The 17,193-nt window shown below is 34.4% G+C and overlaps 1 protein-coding gene and 1 long non-coding RNA gene across 4 annotated transcripts in view; one reads left to right on the top strand and one right to left on the bottom strand.

Annotated features, from left to right (window-relative positions):
• Nucleotides 1-17,193, bottom strand: part of GALNT13 (polypeptide N-acetylgalactosaminyltransferase 13) — a 576,595-nt gene that overhangs the window by 177,446 nt on the left and 381,956 nt on the right. For all 3 annotated transcript variants that reach the window (XM_038584527.1, XM_038584526.1, XM_038584528.1), the window contains one exon: nt 12,610-12,790. In XM_038584527.1, the coding sequence (XP_038440455.1) occupies nt 12,610-12,790 (181 nt within the window). The remainder of the gene's footprint in view (nt 1-12,609; nt 12,791-17,193) is intronic.
• On the top strand, nt 8,305-15,185 carry LOC111094288. Its single transcript, XR_005384544.1, has 5 exons — nt 8,305-8,495; nt 9,139-9,210; nt 11,144-11,492; nt 12,584-12,854; nt 15,048-15,185. It is a non-coding gene; the product is annotated as an uncharacterized LOC111094288 (long non-coding RNA).

The following is a 17,193-nucleotide window of genomic DNA, read 5'->3' as shown; positions in this document are numbered from 1 at the left end:
TCTGGGGTTTGAAAACCCATTGAGCTATATACTTACAAACTGTGTACTTTTATGAATCATGTTCAACTTCAATATAAGAAAAAAAAACTAAAATCAAATTTGTGGAGAGTGAAGATGCTAGTATATTTACAAATAAAACACAGCTTTCATGCCATGGTTCCTACTAGATCACATATAAGTAATTTTCCTCACATGGCTACCACCCTCCTCTATTACTCTTTACTGCAACCATGGGGAAGAAAGCTGCCGTGAGTACACTGTGGTGTCTGACACAAATGACCATTTCTGGGCAACATCTCTATTGAGTCTACGCTAAGAAGCCTGGCAAGAAACCCTTTGCTTTCTCGTTTATTTCTTTGTTAACAAAATACAGTGACTCTAAACACAGGAAAGTGCAATGCAATAACGTAGAGCACAGCCTAGGCAAAATCTCCTTCTATTGTTCTTCAGCCTATCAGCACTGGTTTCCAACTTTTCTTATTTTATTTGAGAATGAGGAAATTATATTTTCATTGTCAAAGGTGGAGACACTAGATTGGTTAACTGTTAATTTGAGATAATAAATTATGTTCTAATTGTATACTTTACAGATTTGACAGGGAAAAATCTAACCTTGATATATAATTTCTCCTGAAAATGTCTACTTTTCAAATACTGATTCACAGTATTCACAGAAATAATAGTTAATTCTTATATTATACAGACTCCCTCAAAAACAGGACTCATGATTATGGGAAATACTTGATTTTGATAATATTTCATCCAAATCATCTGTTTTATTGTTGAACATACAAGCATCAAGATGTCCACTAGCAGTGCAACCATCAGGCAGAAATAAACAACAGTAAGAAGGAAAGGTCATTTTACAATTTTGGGGTTGACTGAATATAAATTACAATAGATGCCACAGGATTTTAATGGCAGGAGTCAGAAATTGCGTGGATGCTTGCTACACATATTCTCTGGAGAAGGATTTCATAATTGTCTAGATTACAAAATAATTTCATAGGAGAACTTTTTTTAGTTTTGGAAAGAAGGGTGCTGGCAAATATTATTATGGCATGTCTACTTAGTTTTCCAAATGTGTAGGGAAATCTGCTATCAGATTGTAACCTATAATGTAACCTCTAAGGATATTTCAATCAAAATGAGAATTTATATGGCTTTACCTTCCAATATATTAAAAGTAAGGAAGTTTTATTATTGCTAGAGAAAATATAATATATTAAACAGTCAAAAAATCAGATTGAAATTAGTATGTCCCAAACAATTGTTAATCTGGAAAAAATATACATACGCATATAAATGTGTGTGTGTGTGTGTGTGTGTGTGTGTGTATTCTTTCTCAGGTGGAAAATAAGCATATGTAATAAGCATACATAGGCATATGCATATATATATGCATGCATACATTTTATTATGTGGAAAAATATATCTTCCTATATCACTACATATATTTCATATATGTATTTCAGCACAATTTTTCTTTTATATCTGGTGTAACCAAGAAATTGAATAAGTTTATGCTCTATTTTGCAAAGTTTAAACTTACTACATATGAAAAAGTAATCTTAATATAATCACACGAATTAATAAGATGTTGGCAAACACATTATCAAGATGAATCAGAATTTGGTGACATCATTGTTTCTTCAAAGAGATAGCTTTTCAAAAACTATCTTTTTGTAGATAGAATTTCAAGGAAGGACATTTATTTTGGGTGTCAGAGAAGTCACTGAGCTAGAGCACTTACTTGAAACTGATAGTCCAAAAGTCTAAAACACTTACGGATTTTCTCCAGATTTTGTTAAGATGAGCATTTGTCTGCATAAAAGTCTATGTCCCACTCAATGCCATAATGATTGCCATCTCTGTCAGTCCACTTATCCCCTCCCAGAGATAGTCCCTTCACATACAGCTTACCCAATGCCTTATAAGCAGAATGACTAAATAATTGATTGCTCAAATCGGGACACTGTTGTGAGTGAAAGGGGACACAATTAACAATTATGCCCAGATATCAAACATGCACCATGACTGTCCCAAACAATCAAATGAGTATATATAGTTACCTTTCTTCAAGGCTTCCTGTGTCATGGTTGAAAAATTTATTAGAAGTTTTTCATTTTGAATTGAAATCTGTTTTTTTTTTTATTTAACCAGGTGCTAATAAATATAATGTGTTTTTATCCATTAATTTATAAGTTTCTCTGATAGTAGAATTTTAGAGTAAGAAAGATCTGGTAAGAAATCAAATCCAACTTCTTATTCGATTCTCATTAAATCATCTCTAAAAGACAGACATCTAGCTTCTGTTTGAATATTTCCAAAGATAAGAGGCTCATTGCATTGCAAATTAATTTGGTGTATTTCTGGAAAGCTTCTTGATCAAGAACTTAAAATTATCTGCTTATAATTTCTTCTCTTCCAAATCTGTACAAATGTCTAAGCTCTTCCACATAATATCCCTTTTTAGTAAAAACATTGCACCTTCTCTTACCTTATATCCCAATCAAAGCCCCCCTTCCTTCCACTGCTGTTTATATAGATTGAAAGCTAGTTACATATAGCTACATCCAATTTGGTGTTCATTTTGATCAATCAAATAACTTATTCAGACATTTGAGATCTATGTTCTCTAATTCCAATGTTAATTTTTTATTGGAAATATAGTTAATGCTGATATAATAGAATTTCCTAAATTATTCAGTTGTACAAAATCCCTAATTAATCTGTTTTCAAATTTTGTTAATTGAGATGACGCACCAAAAATGCACAAAATTTATAATATAGAATAGTCTAAAAATTAAAATAATGTCATTATGGAGCTCATATAGTAATAGCAATCCTGACAATAACTTTCAGTCATAAGAACACCATCACTATAACTTCATTTATCTTATTTTCAGCTGTATAAATTATAAAGGTTTAAATGTTTGATGTTTATCAATATTTCCATATATTTAGAATATTCTTAAGTCAAATTGCTAATATGTATTATTTTAAAATTTCTTGCTGAATAAATAAATAAGTAAAATTTACTTGCTAGGCCTAACTAACCAAAGATGAATGCTAATCTGAGTTCTTCATTTTCATTATTTTGTCACTTTAAATCTATTTGTAAACGATAACAATCTCTTAATTTTGACTCATGTCTCCTGCAATTAAAACATGAGTTAGTACTTACTTCATTGACTATGTGCTAATGAATCCAAGTGTAGGTTTGCACATGGTCTAAAGTAGAGCTTTTGCATCAGGTGGCTTACAGGCAGCTATCGAGTCACCTGCCCTTAAGGCAGTGACAATCCCACAGTAACAGTGACTACTTCATATCAGTGCTGCTTCTGGTAAAAGCAGGCAACAAGCCGATTTGTCAAATAGGCATCTTAACTTTTCAGAAATTGTTTCCACTTTCCTTTGCAAAGCCCTAGCCCTGTCTTCCTAATTCACCTTTACATCCTGGCCTATAACTATTGCCCCACATTCTTTTCTACCGAGGACTCACTGCAAAGCTCTTTAGCTTTCTACCCCACTGGATAAAGATAACTACTAACCATAGAGTTTTTATTTTTTATTTTATTTTTTAAAGAGATGTTATTTATTCATGAGAGACCCAGAGAGAGAGGCAGAGACACAAGCAGAGGGAGAAGCAGGCTCCTCACAGGGAGCCCAATGAGGGACTTGATTCCCAGACCCGGGATTATGCCTTGAGCCAAAGGCCGACGCTCAACTACTGAGCCACCCAGACATCCTGAGGTTTTATTTTTTAGACAATTTGTGTTAACATGCTACAGAGGAGCTACTCCCCAAAAGACTGTAAAGTATTAGGATGCTGAGGTAATCTGTCATTAGTGTTTGATATCTGGTAGGCAAGCATGTGGCTAGTTTTTTTTTTTTACTGTTTTATTTTTGCCAAAGATTATTTTAAGGAGCTTCAATTTAGCACGTTGAGAAGTTTAATCCACCTACTATCATTATCTATTATCTAGAAAAGATTGTTTCCTTATTCTCTAAATGCTATCTTTGACTCTGCTCACTTTTCAGAGAGTATATGTAAATAAGTAACTACAGAATTGAACTCAAATTTTATTTAAAATAGCGACAAGATGCTGATAACATAGAAATCCAGGCAAAGATAATCTATCAGAACACCTAATGTGGGAGACTGAGCCTGAGAGTATTTGAAATAAGAAATATATAATTTGTAACCATCTGACCATCAATAACTATGTAACTGACTACCACTGAGTGTCAATGAGCCATTCAATTAAGAGTTAGAATTGAAATTTAGTGCAATTGATTATATAAGTGTTAAGCTGTTCAATTTTAGTTATGCTAAAATTAAGTAATGAAATTGGGGCACTCTGAAGACGACAGGATGAAACTAGGTACAATGAAGCCTCTGTATGCACCTGGATCATGCTTGATCCATATTTAATGCTCTTACATTAAATATAAAACTCTTAGCTAACTCTTGACAGTAAAAATCCATGACTCTTACCCAAGTGTTCTTGATCATTTACACAAATCTGAAAAACATTGTAATTTCCTATTTTGCCTAGTTGAACACATCTTAAAGAAATGAAAATTAATCATGACCATCCAACTCATGGGGTAGGATTTACTTATTGGAAATTTCAGAACATTGCAGAGGTTGCACACACACACACACACACACACACACACATGCATGTACACACACAGTGATTAAACTAGAGCTATATCTGTTTCATTTGAAGAAGCAGAAACTAAATGTATGAATAATTTTGGTATCTAAATCCTAGAAAGTACTGATAATTCTGTGAATAAATCTGTATTAGAATTTAAGTAATATTTATTCACTCTAGAAACTAGCCAGATTTGGTAACAATAAAATTATTTGAGGGGCTAATTATCTGAGCTTCTGAGTTGTTAATTAAAGACTCAGGATACGATGATACACCTTTACTGTTCAAATTCAGTATTTTCATAACATTCAATAAACATAATTTATACCATCTGTTTATTAACTTTCTGAACCATGAGTATAATTCAACATACTTGGAAAGAATTGCTGTAATGGGAACTGATATAATCATTTAATAGATTTATTTAAAATTATAACTGTTAAAGCTGATTAGCTAAAGCTGATGTAACTGTTGAAGCTAATATTTTTATTTATGTTCCATGGATAAAGATGATAATACTTCCCATAAAGAGAGTCATCTGATGGCATTCTGCTTATATTATTTCCCAGAAAGATCACTACATTCTTAAAAAAAAAATCCCATGCATTTTACTAAACTTAATTCACTTAACAAACACTTCTGGCACATTCTAAATTTGTCAAGCTTGGGATAGGGTTGTGGGGGCATGTTTTAACGAAAAATAATCCCTAAAGCCATAAAGGCTAAACCAGTCAGATTTCCCTTCAACAATTATTCTTTTTTAAGATATCTTTTTGTATATCAATTGTTAAAATATGTGTAATAGTCTGGAAGAAAACATGTGCAGTGTATATAACATACAGAAGATTAGTTATCAGAATACATAAAGATCTATGAATATATAAAAGGGCAAAAGATATCCCAAAGTAAAATGAACAGAGGATATGAATAAAAAGAAGAAATCCAAGTAATGAAAAAAGATGTTCATTCCTAGTAGCAATATGAAAAAAGAAACTAGATATATATGTAAATCTATATGCAAATATAAATAAATATGCACATATATGTGCACATGCACATACATATGCAAAAATAAAAATCTTGAAAATCTATAGTGGCGATAGTACATTGTAAGGACTCAAGAGTTCTGGTGGGATAATGGTTATAGTCTTTTTGAATGGAAGTTTTGAAAACATTTACCAAAATATAAATGCACATATTCTTAGACCTAATAAGCCAACTTCTATGAGTATATCTAACTAATAATAACAAATATCTAACACTAATTGAGTGTTTAATATTTGCTAAGCATTGTATTAAGTGCTTTATATATCATTTTTCATTTAAGTCTCAAAAACTTTATGGGGAAGACCCTATTTTTATAACTCCCATTTTAGGGTAAGAAAACTAAGTATAGATAGGTTAAGTAAATACAGATGGGTAACTTGGAATGAGGATCTGAGTTAATCCAGGCAGTTTTTCCACCAACTCTCTCTCTCTTAAATTGCTATGTTCTTCAGAAATATCCTTCAGGTTCACAAAGATATTGTTTCAAGAATACTTTTGTAACTTTTTATAATAACAGACAACTAAAACCTGACAAATGCTTGTCATTATTGGTATGATTAAATAAGTTTTAATATATCAATGCAATATAATACTATTTAGCTGCAAAGTGGAATGATATAATCCTATGTGAATTATATGTAAAATATTACAGGACATACTACATAGTTAAAGGAAATTAAAACAGTACATATTATATGATTTTATTTACTTAATATATGTATATATGTCTGTATATGTATGCAAATGCATAGGAAAAGGAATTGAAGTATGGACATCAAATGCTTAAGAGAGATTTATTTTAGGGAAGGGGGGACAACAGTGGTGATTGAAACATGTATTTTATTTGCCTCTGACAAATACAGTAAGAAAAAGTTGAGCTCAATGAACTCTAAAAACCAACCAACCAAATACACAAAAAACCTCCCCAGATATAGTTTCTCTATTCACATAGCTTAATGGAGGGAATAAATACTCTAAAAATGCATAAATGCTCCAACACGCGAAAACCATTGGAGTTCTCAGGGAAAGGAACATAAATCTGATCCGTGAATGATGAATGCACGTGGATGATGATAGCACTTTATGCAGAGGTAAACTCATCCATTAACTCATCAAATACTATTAACTCATCAAATACTATTTTAAACATATGCAAAAACCTAAAAGCTGGAGGGAGCATCCTGAATTGTAGTCTCACCCAGTGGCACGTGGAAAACTAGGACTGAAAACATTTGGAAGAAAGGCCACAAGGCTGGGTGAGTGTCAGGTCACACAGGGCTGTGTTGGCCACATTTCGGGTTTTTGATTTTCTGGTAAATCATTAAAAGGCTGTTAGGTAAGTGAGGGATCAAATGAAATTTAGTTTTAGGAGTGTCCTCCAGCAATATGGTAAAAGTAAGTGAAAAAGTGGGCAAGCTTTGAGGCTGGAGGCCCATCGGGATAATCAGGAGTTTCTCTGGATGCAGATGACTGGAAGAATGAGGGTAACTGAAAGGATTTGAGAAAACTTAGCAGGTACACTAGAAAGGACTTAGAGATTAATTTGATTTTGATGCCTGTGAGTGAGAAAGAGAAATCAAGTAAAATGTAGGTAGTTCACATCAGTAATCCTTTTGAATCTTGACGGTGTGTCCCCCATGTACTAAGCGCTTAATTTCGTTTTTCATTTAAACTAATTAAATGTGACGTAGACAGTTTATTTTTTCAAGACAAAGGCAGCATCTTTTCTGTGTTTGTATCCCCCCTACCTGGCACATAGTAAAGATCATGGAACTTAATGTGTTTAATGAACCATAGCAAGGAAAAATGGTTGCCTGTCCACTTACCAACAACATTGAGTATAGCTGTCCTTCCTTACTTCCACATTTAGCATTTCATGGTATCAAGCAGATAAGTGAATTACATGTTATTACAATATAGCATATTAAAGTGATTTAAAATTTTCTCATTATTTCATACTTACTCAGTGATACCATGGTTGATTCTGCTGAAAAAGTGTTTATTAAATAATAAAAATACAAAATTCATAGGTTCAATGTACTTTATGTTCAGAATTGCTATACTCATTTCAGATTAATTCATGTTTACCCAACCAAAAACTGATATCCCTGGATTATTAAAAAAAAAAAAACAAACAGCATGTTGCACATTTTGTGGGAAACGTTAAAACCTGTGCTTATGGAATCAGCCTGGAACCACATTTTTATGACTTACAAAAGAAAGTAGGCCCTACATTCAAAGTGTTGGTTATTAAATATTGTATCTTTAAAAAATCAGCATGTTGAAAAACATTTGTATTTCATAGATAAAAATTGTAGGAGATAGAAATGAATATAGTTCTTAAACTTTAAAAATGATCCAAAGATGCTGCTAACAAAGGCTGCCTTTGATGAACTGATTTTTCTAAAGTATTTTTAAAAGGTTAGCAAATCGAGTTAACCTTCAAAATAAGTTCAAGGATGTGTTTCTAAATGTGTGGTTTCTGTTTATCTGGAATACAGATCAAAACGCTGTGGTATTGCCAAAGGAAAATAAGCTGTTTTCCCAGTTACATTACAAATATCTTTAAAGTCTGCTTTGGGGATCTTTAAATTCTGTTTTCTATTTGCTTTTTCTTTTCAAAACAAGAGCACAAGCTGTTCATTAAGAAAAGGAAGAACAACTGGAGGTTATATAAGGACAGCTGCTTCTACTCACCATGTCAACTGATAAACAGTTAGACATCTACTGCCCCCAAAAGAAAATCAATATTTATAGAAGAGCCAGAGTTTCAAATATATGGTTAGTGTTATGACTACACTCGATTTTAAAGTTCTTAAGCTTTTTACCTGTGACCACTAGGAAAACATGCTGCCATTTACAGTGGGTTGCTCTGTGAAAAGTGGTTTCTGCTTACATCACTTCATTTCAAAGAATTCGCTCGGACAATCGGATTGCCTCAAGCTGAAACAGCAGCCCAATTACTAGTAAAAACTGCCTCAGACTTTAAAAGCCTGCAGGGCTTTAAAAATCAATGATGCTATAGTATTTGCATCCTAAAAAAGGCAGCCAAAAAGCAAACTAAAATGTTGGAAACGTGTTCTTCAACACTATTTCAAAGTATTTCTGCTCTTCATTCATCTGTTTGGGAGACATAATTAGACACTGCCAGTTCTATCGATATTGCCAATGGCTAATGAGCACAGGCAAAGACCATTAGGACATAGAGCAAATATTTTGAAAAAAAAAATCAGAGAAGGGTAATTCACATACATAGTTACTTATACATCCCATTGTAACTTTAAGCTAATGGGGGTCATGAGAAAAATAAAAATCAGCATGTGTAAAAGTAATCTTCTTTCAAGTTTTTGGGCTCCTGTATTAGGTTGCTCTATTACAGAATGTTATTATCTACCTAAATTGTGTCTGTTTGATTTTATATTAGTCCTGGAAGGGAAGATTGTATTACTGTGTGCCCCCATAATTATGATGTAATCATCACACCCTGAGAACACAGGTAAGCCAAGGGGATCTTCTTTTGGGATGGCAAACACAGTGGCATGACATCGCAGATATATGAAGGGCACCTTTCATCTCTCTCATATCACTGTGTCCTTAATCAGGGGTTAGATCAGAGAAATGGGGCAAAGGCTCCCAATTTGCTGCAATTCTTGTGAGTTTCCCTGGTATAGAACAGACATCCATAGAGAATTCAGTAGAAAAGAGGAAACATAAGTGGCTTCCTTTTAAAATACGTGCATTCATTTAGTCATTCACTGATTCTTCTAATTATTTAACACATAGTGTTTCAAGGACTGCAAAGTGACAGGAAAGTTGCTAAACACAGTAACTACAAGTCGTTGGATACAGAGACAAGTAATAAGCATAAAACACTATGGTGCATGGTAATAATGGATTGGCCATGACATCAAAACTGCAGAGCATACACTTTTGAGAGAGAAAGAATACCGGGTTTTTTCAGCACAGAGCTCCAGCAGAAACCAAATAATAATGTAGGTATGGAGTATCTTATGGGGTATATTGAAAGGAAGCAAAGTTGTCAGAATTCATTTTATAAAGGCTCAGTACTTAAAGATCACATTCTGAGCAATTGCATTAGAGGAGAATAAGATTCCGTGATAGAAGCTCTGGTGTAAAAAGTGAGAGTCCCCTCACAAAAGATGCCCAACCACTTGGGCAAATTAATAGAAAACAGATTGATAGACCATTCAATCAATAGATACAGATAGATATTAAGAGATACATGAAAAAAATATTATTCCCTAGAAAGAATTATAACAATTTCCTTAGCCAGATTAAGGAAGTTCTAGAGAATTACACAGAACTCGATATAAGCTCTTTAGAGTTTTTCATAAATACATGGGTGTGTTTGTGTGTGTCTATGTATATTAGAGCAAAAGATGTAAGTCTAAGTGCAGATGTGCATGCATGTATTCCCCTATTATCCCCACGCACCAACCATTCTCTTTACAAACTTTCCTGTTACTCAAGAAGATGAAAAATAGAATCCCAACAATTCTAGATGATAGCAAAGAATCCATGATTTTAAGAGTATCAGAAACCATCACTAATGACTAAAATCGTTATTCACTCAAAAAATGCTCAATATCATACGAGTCACAGATTCCTGATTTTCCAATACAACCTATTTTATCTATTTTTGGATGCTCTGAAAGCTGCCTAGGGCTAGAATTGTTTTTGGCATCCAACTCTAGTTTCCACTTATTTCCCTTCCTTTTCCACAGAAGCAATTTATTGTTTTGTGTTTTTGGTTTTTCCTGTTTGCCCATACTACCAGCAGGCAGGTCCCATGTTCAGCAATGCTGACAGTCTCGGAGACATATAGAAACATAAATGCCCATTAGGAAATTCCTAGATGTTTTCAAACATATTCCCCAAATGTCCTCTTCCTGGTTTCCAAAATACCTTTCCAGATTTAAATGAGCCCATCTCTTAAGAGCAATACGCTTCCAAATGATATTTATTGTAATGTAAAAATTACACTTTCCAGAATATACACAGTCCCTGTTGAGCAACATAAAGTCAATAGTTAAACAGTTAGCAAGCTTTCCTTTTTACCCTTTAAACTCTAACACTTGTCACTTCATTACTGTTCGAGAAATGGTTCTACCATTTATCTGCCTTTTTCATTCAATGGAAAAATTATACAAAAGACTAACACAGCACTTTTTACAAATAATATTCATTGTGAGTGGATATAATACACTTGGTTGAAATAATTCTCAATTACTTATATTCCTGAATATGAATTTATATAATCACACATAACACATTTCTTTCTTCCGTTACTCCTTTCTTCATATTTGAGTTTATATATTTCTACAAGTAATGATTTGAATTCAGAAAGTATCATCAAAAGAAAATGAAAAGGTTATATAAATGTCAACGCCTTGCTATGAATTTTACAGGTTCTTGCGGAACTCAACTCTGAGTATCTGGACTGGCTTTCTACTATAAAGAGAAATACTTCTATGCGTGACATAGTTCCTGACAATAGCTTCTTGACATAGAAGAAGCTTGAAGAGAGTGACAAAAATCCTTCTTAATCACACATTTACACATGCATTGCCCTCATTTTTCTTTTGCATAGTAATACTGGATCTTAATAAGAAGGCTTATACTGCTTATTGCCTCTTTATCTACAAAAGAAGAGTTTTTACAGCCTCATCTATACTTTCAAAAACTAGAGCATGCCAGTTAGAAACCAAACTGGTTTTTCCAAACCATGTAATACATTTTAACATACAAAAAGAGGAGGTGAGCATGATATTTTGTTCTCGTTCTTCTGGGCTATATAATAATGGCATTGATGAACACATGGCTAAACATAAACTATTGAAATAGAACTTTAAAAATTACTTATCAATATGGTTGGATCCCATCATATGAATTTATGTTTTGGTCTCTGTCTAAACTTTGAGATCTTGATAGCCCCTGTGTCTTCTCTTTGTTTGTGTCTTCTCATAATGCCTCATTTCCTTAAAAAACAATGTAATGTTATCAGAGGTAATTTTTATAAGTAGTATGTTGGAAAAATTCTAGAAAATTATAAAAATGAGATCATAATCATAGCACCCGGGTATGGAATTGTCTCACTCCTTTTTTTTCTTTTTTAGTTCTTTTAAAAAAATTAAAATTCTTTATTAAAATGTATTTTCCTTTTAAATTCTTTTTAAATGAATTTTTTAAAATAAATAATTTTTATTTTTAAAAATTTAGAAAAGTATAAGGAAAATAATGAAATTACTCCTAGTGCCACCATTCAGAGATAGTTGACCCTTACTTTTATTTTCATATCTACTCTCTGTGACTAAAGTAGGATATTTTATTATCCTATGTTATGCTTTTCCACATATCAATGAGTAATTGACAGTGATTTAATATTTTTTAAAAACATAAATTTTAATATCTGCATAATTTACCACCCTATATCTTCAGGAAATCATTTAGTCAGTAGAAAGCATCTCTGTTTAAACATTAACAAAATTTCTTACCAACTCAGCCAGGTTTATTTGTGAAACAAGGAAATATAAGATTACTTCTCCTTAAAATTTTTTTTCCTTAAATTGAGCTAATACATGTGGATCTCTCTGTGTACTGCTTACTCCCCTTTTCTAGCATAAAACTTGTGCCATGAAAGAAACAAAGAAAAAAGACTATTTAGGCATTTGAGAGAAATGTAGTCTTTCTCACTTTAGATGAAAAATGGCTTAATAGTGCAACTTTCTCAAACACAATTTTGGGCATTACTATGGTGATAAACAACATTTTATTTAAACTAGTCGAAAAGTAGCAATATTTGTAGAAACAAACCTTCAGCATGTTTAAAATTTTATTTTCCCTTGCAGAGGAAAAAGACGTCAGATTTATTTACCTGGGGATATGATATAGAAGAAATCTTTAAATTCATCCATCCAAACTTCTGCTAGTCTCCTGTTGTTTTTGTTGATGACATGACCAGTGCCACCAGGGAAAGTGTATGGAGTTGCCTTCCGAAAAACGTGACCAACGTGGGAGCAAGTCACAATCTCCAGAGAACCTCCACATTGCCAAATCTGGGAAAAGGAACAATCATCATATCACAATCATTATCAACAATGCAGTAATATTTTCTAACAAGTAACTGAGGCTAACTAAGTCCAAATCTTTAGATTGTACATGGTTCAAGCAAACATTAGATAGATACAGAATTTAGAGCTGGTATACTAGCTCGGCAAAAGTTTCTAATTTAGAATAGTTTGATAGGTGTAAATACTACAGCATTGGATTTGTGAAACTAAGATGCATTTATTTTTTCATGTGCCTTTATCTACCAAATTTTCAGTTTCTAGTAGTTAACCTATTTGCTACTTAATAGATATTTAGTATCTAAGATCTGCCATGATTTAATGAATTTGCACACGTTAGATGCCATGGTAAAGAACTAAATTTGATTTGGAGAAAAACCAACTATATTCCATTCATCTGCACTTTTTAATGACCATTAATTCTCAGCTGTCCCATGACCCCTGTCCCTTACAACTTTGGATATGTCATTCTTATTAAAATGTGTTAGGACTCCTTTACATCTGCACAACATGTATGCATCCTTCAAAATCTGTCCCTGGTCATTTATTCTAGGAAGCTATGTGGAAAGGTTTAGTATTTTGTGACTTTTGTACTTTAAACATCCTTTTAAAAAAGATTTATTTTAGAGAGAAAGAGAGAGCACATGCACAAGCGGGGGTAGGGGAAGAGGGAGAGAATCCTCAAGCAGACTCCCCACTGAGCACAGAGTGCAGTTTGGGGCTGGATCCGATAACCCATAAGCTCATGACTTGAGCTGAAACCAAGAGTCTAGCACTCGTCCAACCCAGTCACCCAGGTGCTCTTTGAACATCCTTTCATGAAGAATGATTACAGTCTTATAAGCAATTTTTACTTCACTATCTCTCCCTTAAAACTATAAACTCCTAGGAAACATATGTCATACTGTCCTGGACTTACTGTGCAGTTGAGGCTAGTTATTTAGTATCCCTAATACATTTATTTCTATGAAATCACATTGTTTAGCCTTAGGTATACTAATAACACTATGTATATGTGCATGGTATATATAGATATCCAGACATATGACACACACCTGCATATGTTTATTACATACATGTAACACATAGCTTTTGTGCCACATGTTATTTATCCCAATAAACAAGAGCCATAGTTATCAGTATATATAATTGGAAGGATTGGATTTTATACTGTAACTAATAATTGCTCTTATTTTAAGGAGAGTTGCTTATTTTGAAAGATAAAGTTTTCCCCAACTGGCCTCTTAAGCAATACTCATCTTAGAAGATGGTTGTCCTTGGGCTTGGGTAGCAGTAAGACACGTTCATTTTTTCCAGAAGGTGGGAGGTGCCAAATAACAAATTGTATTCATCAACACCGGCTTGTGCATTACCTATGCGATCCTTTCTTTCTCATTTTCCAATTGTTTAAGCAGCATAATACTAAGAGTAAAGAAATTTCAACCTAACACTAAAATGTAAGTATAAAATATAAATGAAATACAAAATAATATAATTCGCTATACCCTCAAAAGACAGGATAGAGCATTCTTAAATAATCAAAGTTTTTAACTGGTAACTCTGTCATCTTTGTAGCATTAAATCTATAAACTGTCTTGGAATTAAGCAATCTTTACATTCTTCCGTCCCATTATGAGGGAGGAAGTTGATCCTTCTCCTATCAAAGATAAATCAATACTTGTATGTCAGTCTAGACCATATGCCTAAGTCTGTCTTAGAACGTCACTGGTCTAGTTCACCCCTGGATTTCCTCCAGAAACATCAATAATTTTGCTCATTACTAGATTATGGTTACCTTCACATAACATCTCATTAATCTCCTATCTTTAAAACAGATTTAAAAAATAAACACTGAAAAGGTTACAAACACATCAAAAGTCCTTCCCTTGGTCCACATTCTCTTGGTTCAAAGTATCTCATTCTCTGTTTCCCTTCAATGTAAATTAACATAAAATTTTAATGGATACATGTTGTTTGCCTTCCGAATTTTCATCCACCTTCCTACTCATAGTGAAATGCTGTTTATTTTGGTAGCTCCTCCAAAATTGCCATGGTGAAAAACACAAATTTTTCCTTTAATGAATATCTAGTGGACTTCCTTTCTTGGATTGTCCTGCTTTTCCTCCCTCCCAGTACTCACTGTTTATATGTTTTTCGCTCTAAATTTATATTGAAATGTTAGCTTCTACCTTCCTTTATTCATTCTCCTGATGGTCTTATTCACTCCTGTCATTTTTTTACATAGGATCTGAATACTCAACCTCAACAGTGACATCTCAACCCAAGCCTCTTCTCTGGGATCCAGACTGTGTATTCAAACACCAACTTGGTATCTGCTCTCACATGTCTCAGACGCACCTGAATAAACAAGTCTGAAGTGGAACTGTTAGTTCATCCCTGCCCTATCAGCCAGGTTTTACCTTTTTAGTCCTTTTAATCATCAATAATTGGTGCCACCACTAACTCAGGAGGTCAAACAAACATACAGACAAATCAAAACAACAAGAAAACCCAAAACCTCAAAACCATAAAACAACAACAACAAGAAAAAGAAGGAAAAATGAAAAAGTAAACAGAAGCTCCTCCCCCTTGGTCTTGGTAAACCCTAGAGGTCATTATTGACTTTTTTTTTTTCATCACTTATATTCAATCTGTTAACAAATCCTGCCTTTGCTATCTATAAAATTAATAATTCTCTATATATCCATCTCTCTCCATCTGTCCACCACCATCCTTGTCTGTCCACCAACATCTCTTGTGTTTCAATTGCAGTAGACTCTTAATTGTCTTGCTGCTCTCACTGTTGCTCTCCTATAATTCGTTTTGAACCGAGAAAGCACAGTGGTCTTTAAAAAAACTAATCATTTCATTTTACTTCCATGTTTAAATACTTCCATAGTTTTTTACTGAACTGTGAATATAAACCAGATCCTTCAGCAGGGCCTCGCAGGCCCTACGCGATGCTCTCCCGCTGTCAGTCAGCACTGGGGATATTGGCCCTCTGCCATTTCCTGGAATAACAGATCGCATACGCTCACACAACAAAGCCTCCATGCGTGCTTTCCCTACACCTGGAATACGACTATGGACTATCGGACTGCCTCTGTCCCATACTTCTCATCTTGGCCAAAGCATCCCTGCATCACAGAGCTCTTCCCTAATTTCCATATTTAAAGGGCCCCTCTCCAATTGTTTTCTGAATTAGCACCTTATTTATTTCCCTCTTTGCTTATCACAACCTGTAGTCTATTTATTTGTTTGGCTGTGCACTCCCCGCACTAGAACACAGACTTTAAAAGGGCAACAGAGCGATCTGGTCATTGTTTACCCCTACCCCCCACCTGCAGCCAAGCCCGGTGCTGGTTACACAGGAGATGTCACTGCATGTTGGTTGAATGGAAACATGAGTAACTCAAAATTAACTACCAAGATTAATATTTAAAAAAGCATCCGTGGCAGAATGAGGAGATTTAAACAGACATATTTTGAAGGTGTTTTAAACAGCATTATATTTTTGGTATCAGATTAAGCAGAGTAGTCTAATGAAATGAAATGCCACTGTTATTCCACATGCTCTGGGAATTGAGGAAGCTCTTTGGAGGTCACAGCACAACAAATAAACATTAGAAATGGTTGGTGACTTGTGACAAACAAGTTGCTAAATGATACAATCTTAATTTTTAATTTTACTAAAGTAACCATTTAGGCAAATTCACATTATCACTCTCTTAAAAACATGATTTAGTGAAGACTCAGGTATTTGTGCTGTGACCGAGCCGTTCAGCAAGGAGCCCCAAATTCAGAAGAAATAGCACATGGTGTGTTTCACTGGGGAGGGAACTTCAGATATTCTCTTCATTGTGCAGCGTCCACGGCAGGGTTCCTCCTCCTCTGCGGATGAGGCACGAAGGAAGAGCTGCTCTCCTGCTTCACCCAGCTCATGTGGGGGAGCCACAGAAGTGAAGGAGATGCTGGCATTTCACTCCCTGTCGGATAATTGCCAAGCGGTAAAATCATCAGACGGTGCTGGTGTTGCCATCAGTACACAGCCGACTGTAATGAGTGAGATCGTGGGAAAGCCGCAAGTGTAAGGAAAACCCTGATTCTAGTAAACTAGGAAACACTCCTCTCCTGGAGAATCCTGAAGGTGGCTGCAGGGGGGAGGGGGTAGGGGGTAGGGAGTATTGCCCAGCACGTTGCAGCACAATTGGTAGAGGTTCCAGTGATGTAGCAATCCTGGTAAGGGACAGTCTTTGGAGAACTGGCCAAGACTTTTGTGGTTCCCCAACTCTACAGACCATGGAATACAGAAGAGGGAAAATGAGCTGTGAGACAGCAAGATGGCGGATAAGCAAGATGTTAACCTTGAGAAGGCAGTTGCAGACCATACA

Source organism: Canis lupus, chromosome 36 (genome assembly GCF_011100685.1).
Source record: "Canis lupus familiaris isolate Mischka breed German Shepherd chromosome 36, alternate assembly UU_Cfam_GSD_1.0, whole genome shotgun sequence".
NCBI lineage: Eukaryota > Metazoa > Chordata > Mammalia > Carnivora > Canidae > Canis > Canis lupus.
The sequence above is the reverse complement of the archived record's forward strand: the minus strand, read 5'-3'. Positions and strand labels throughout refer to the sequence as shown.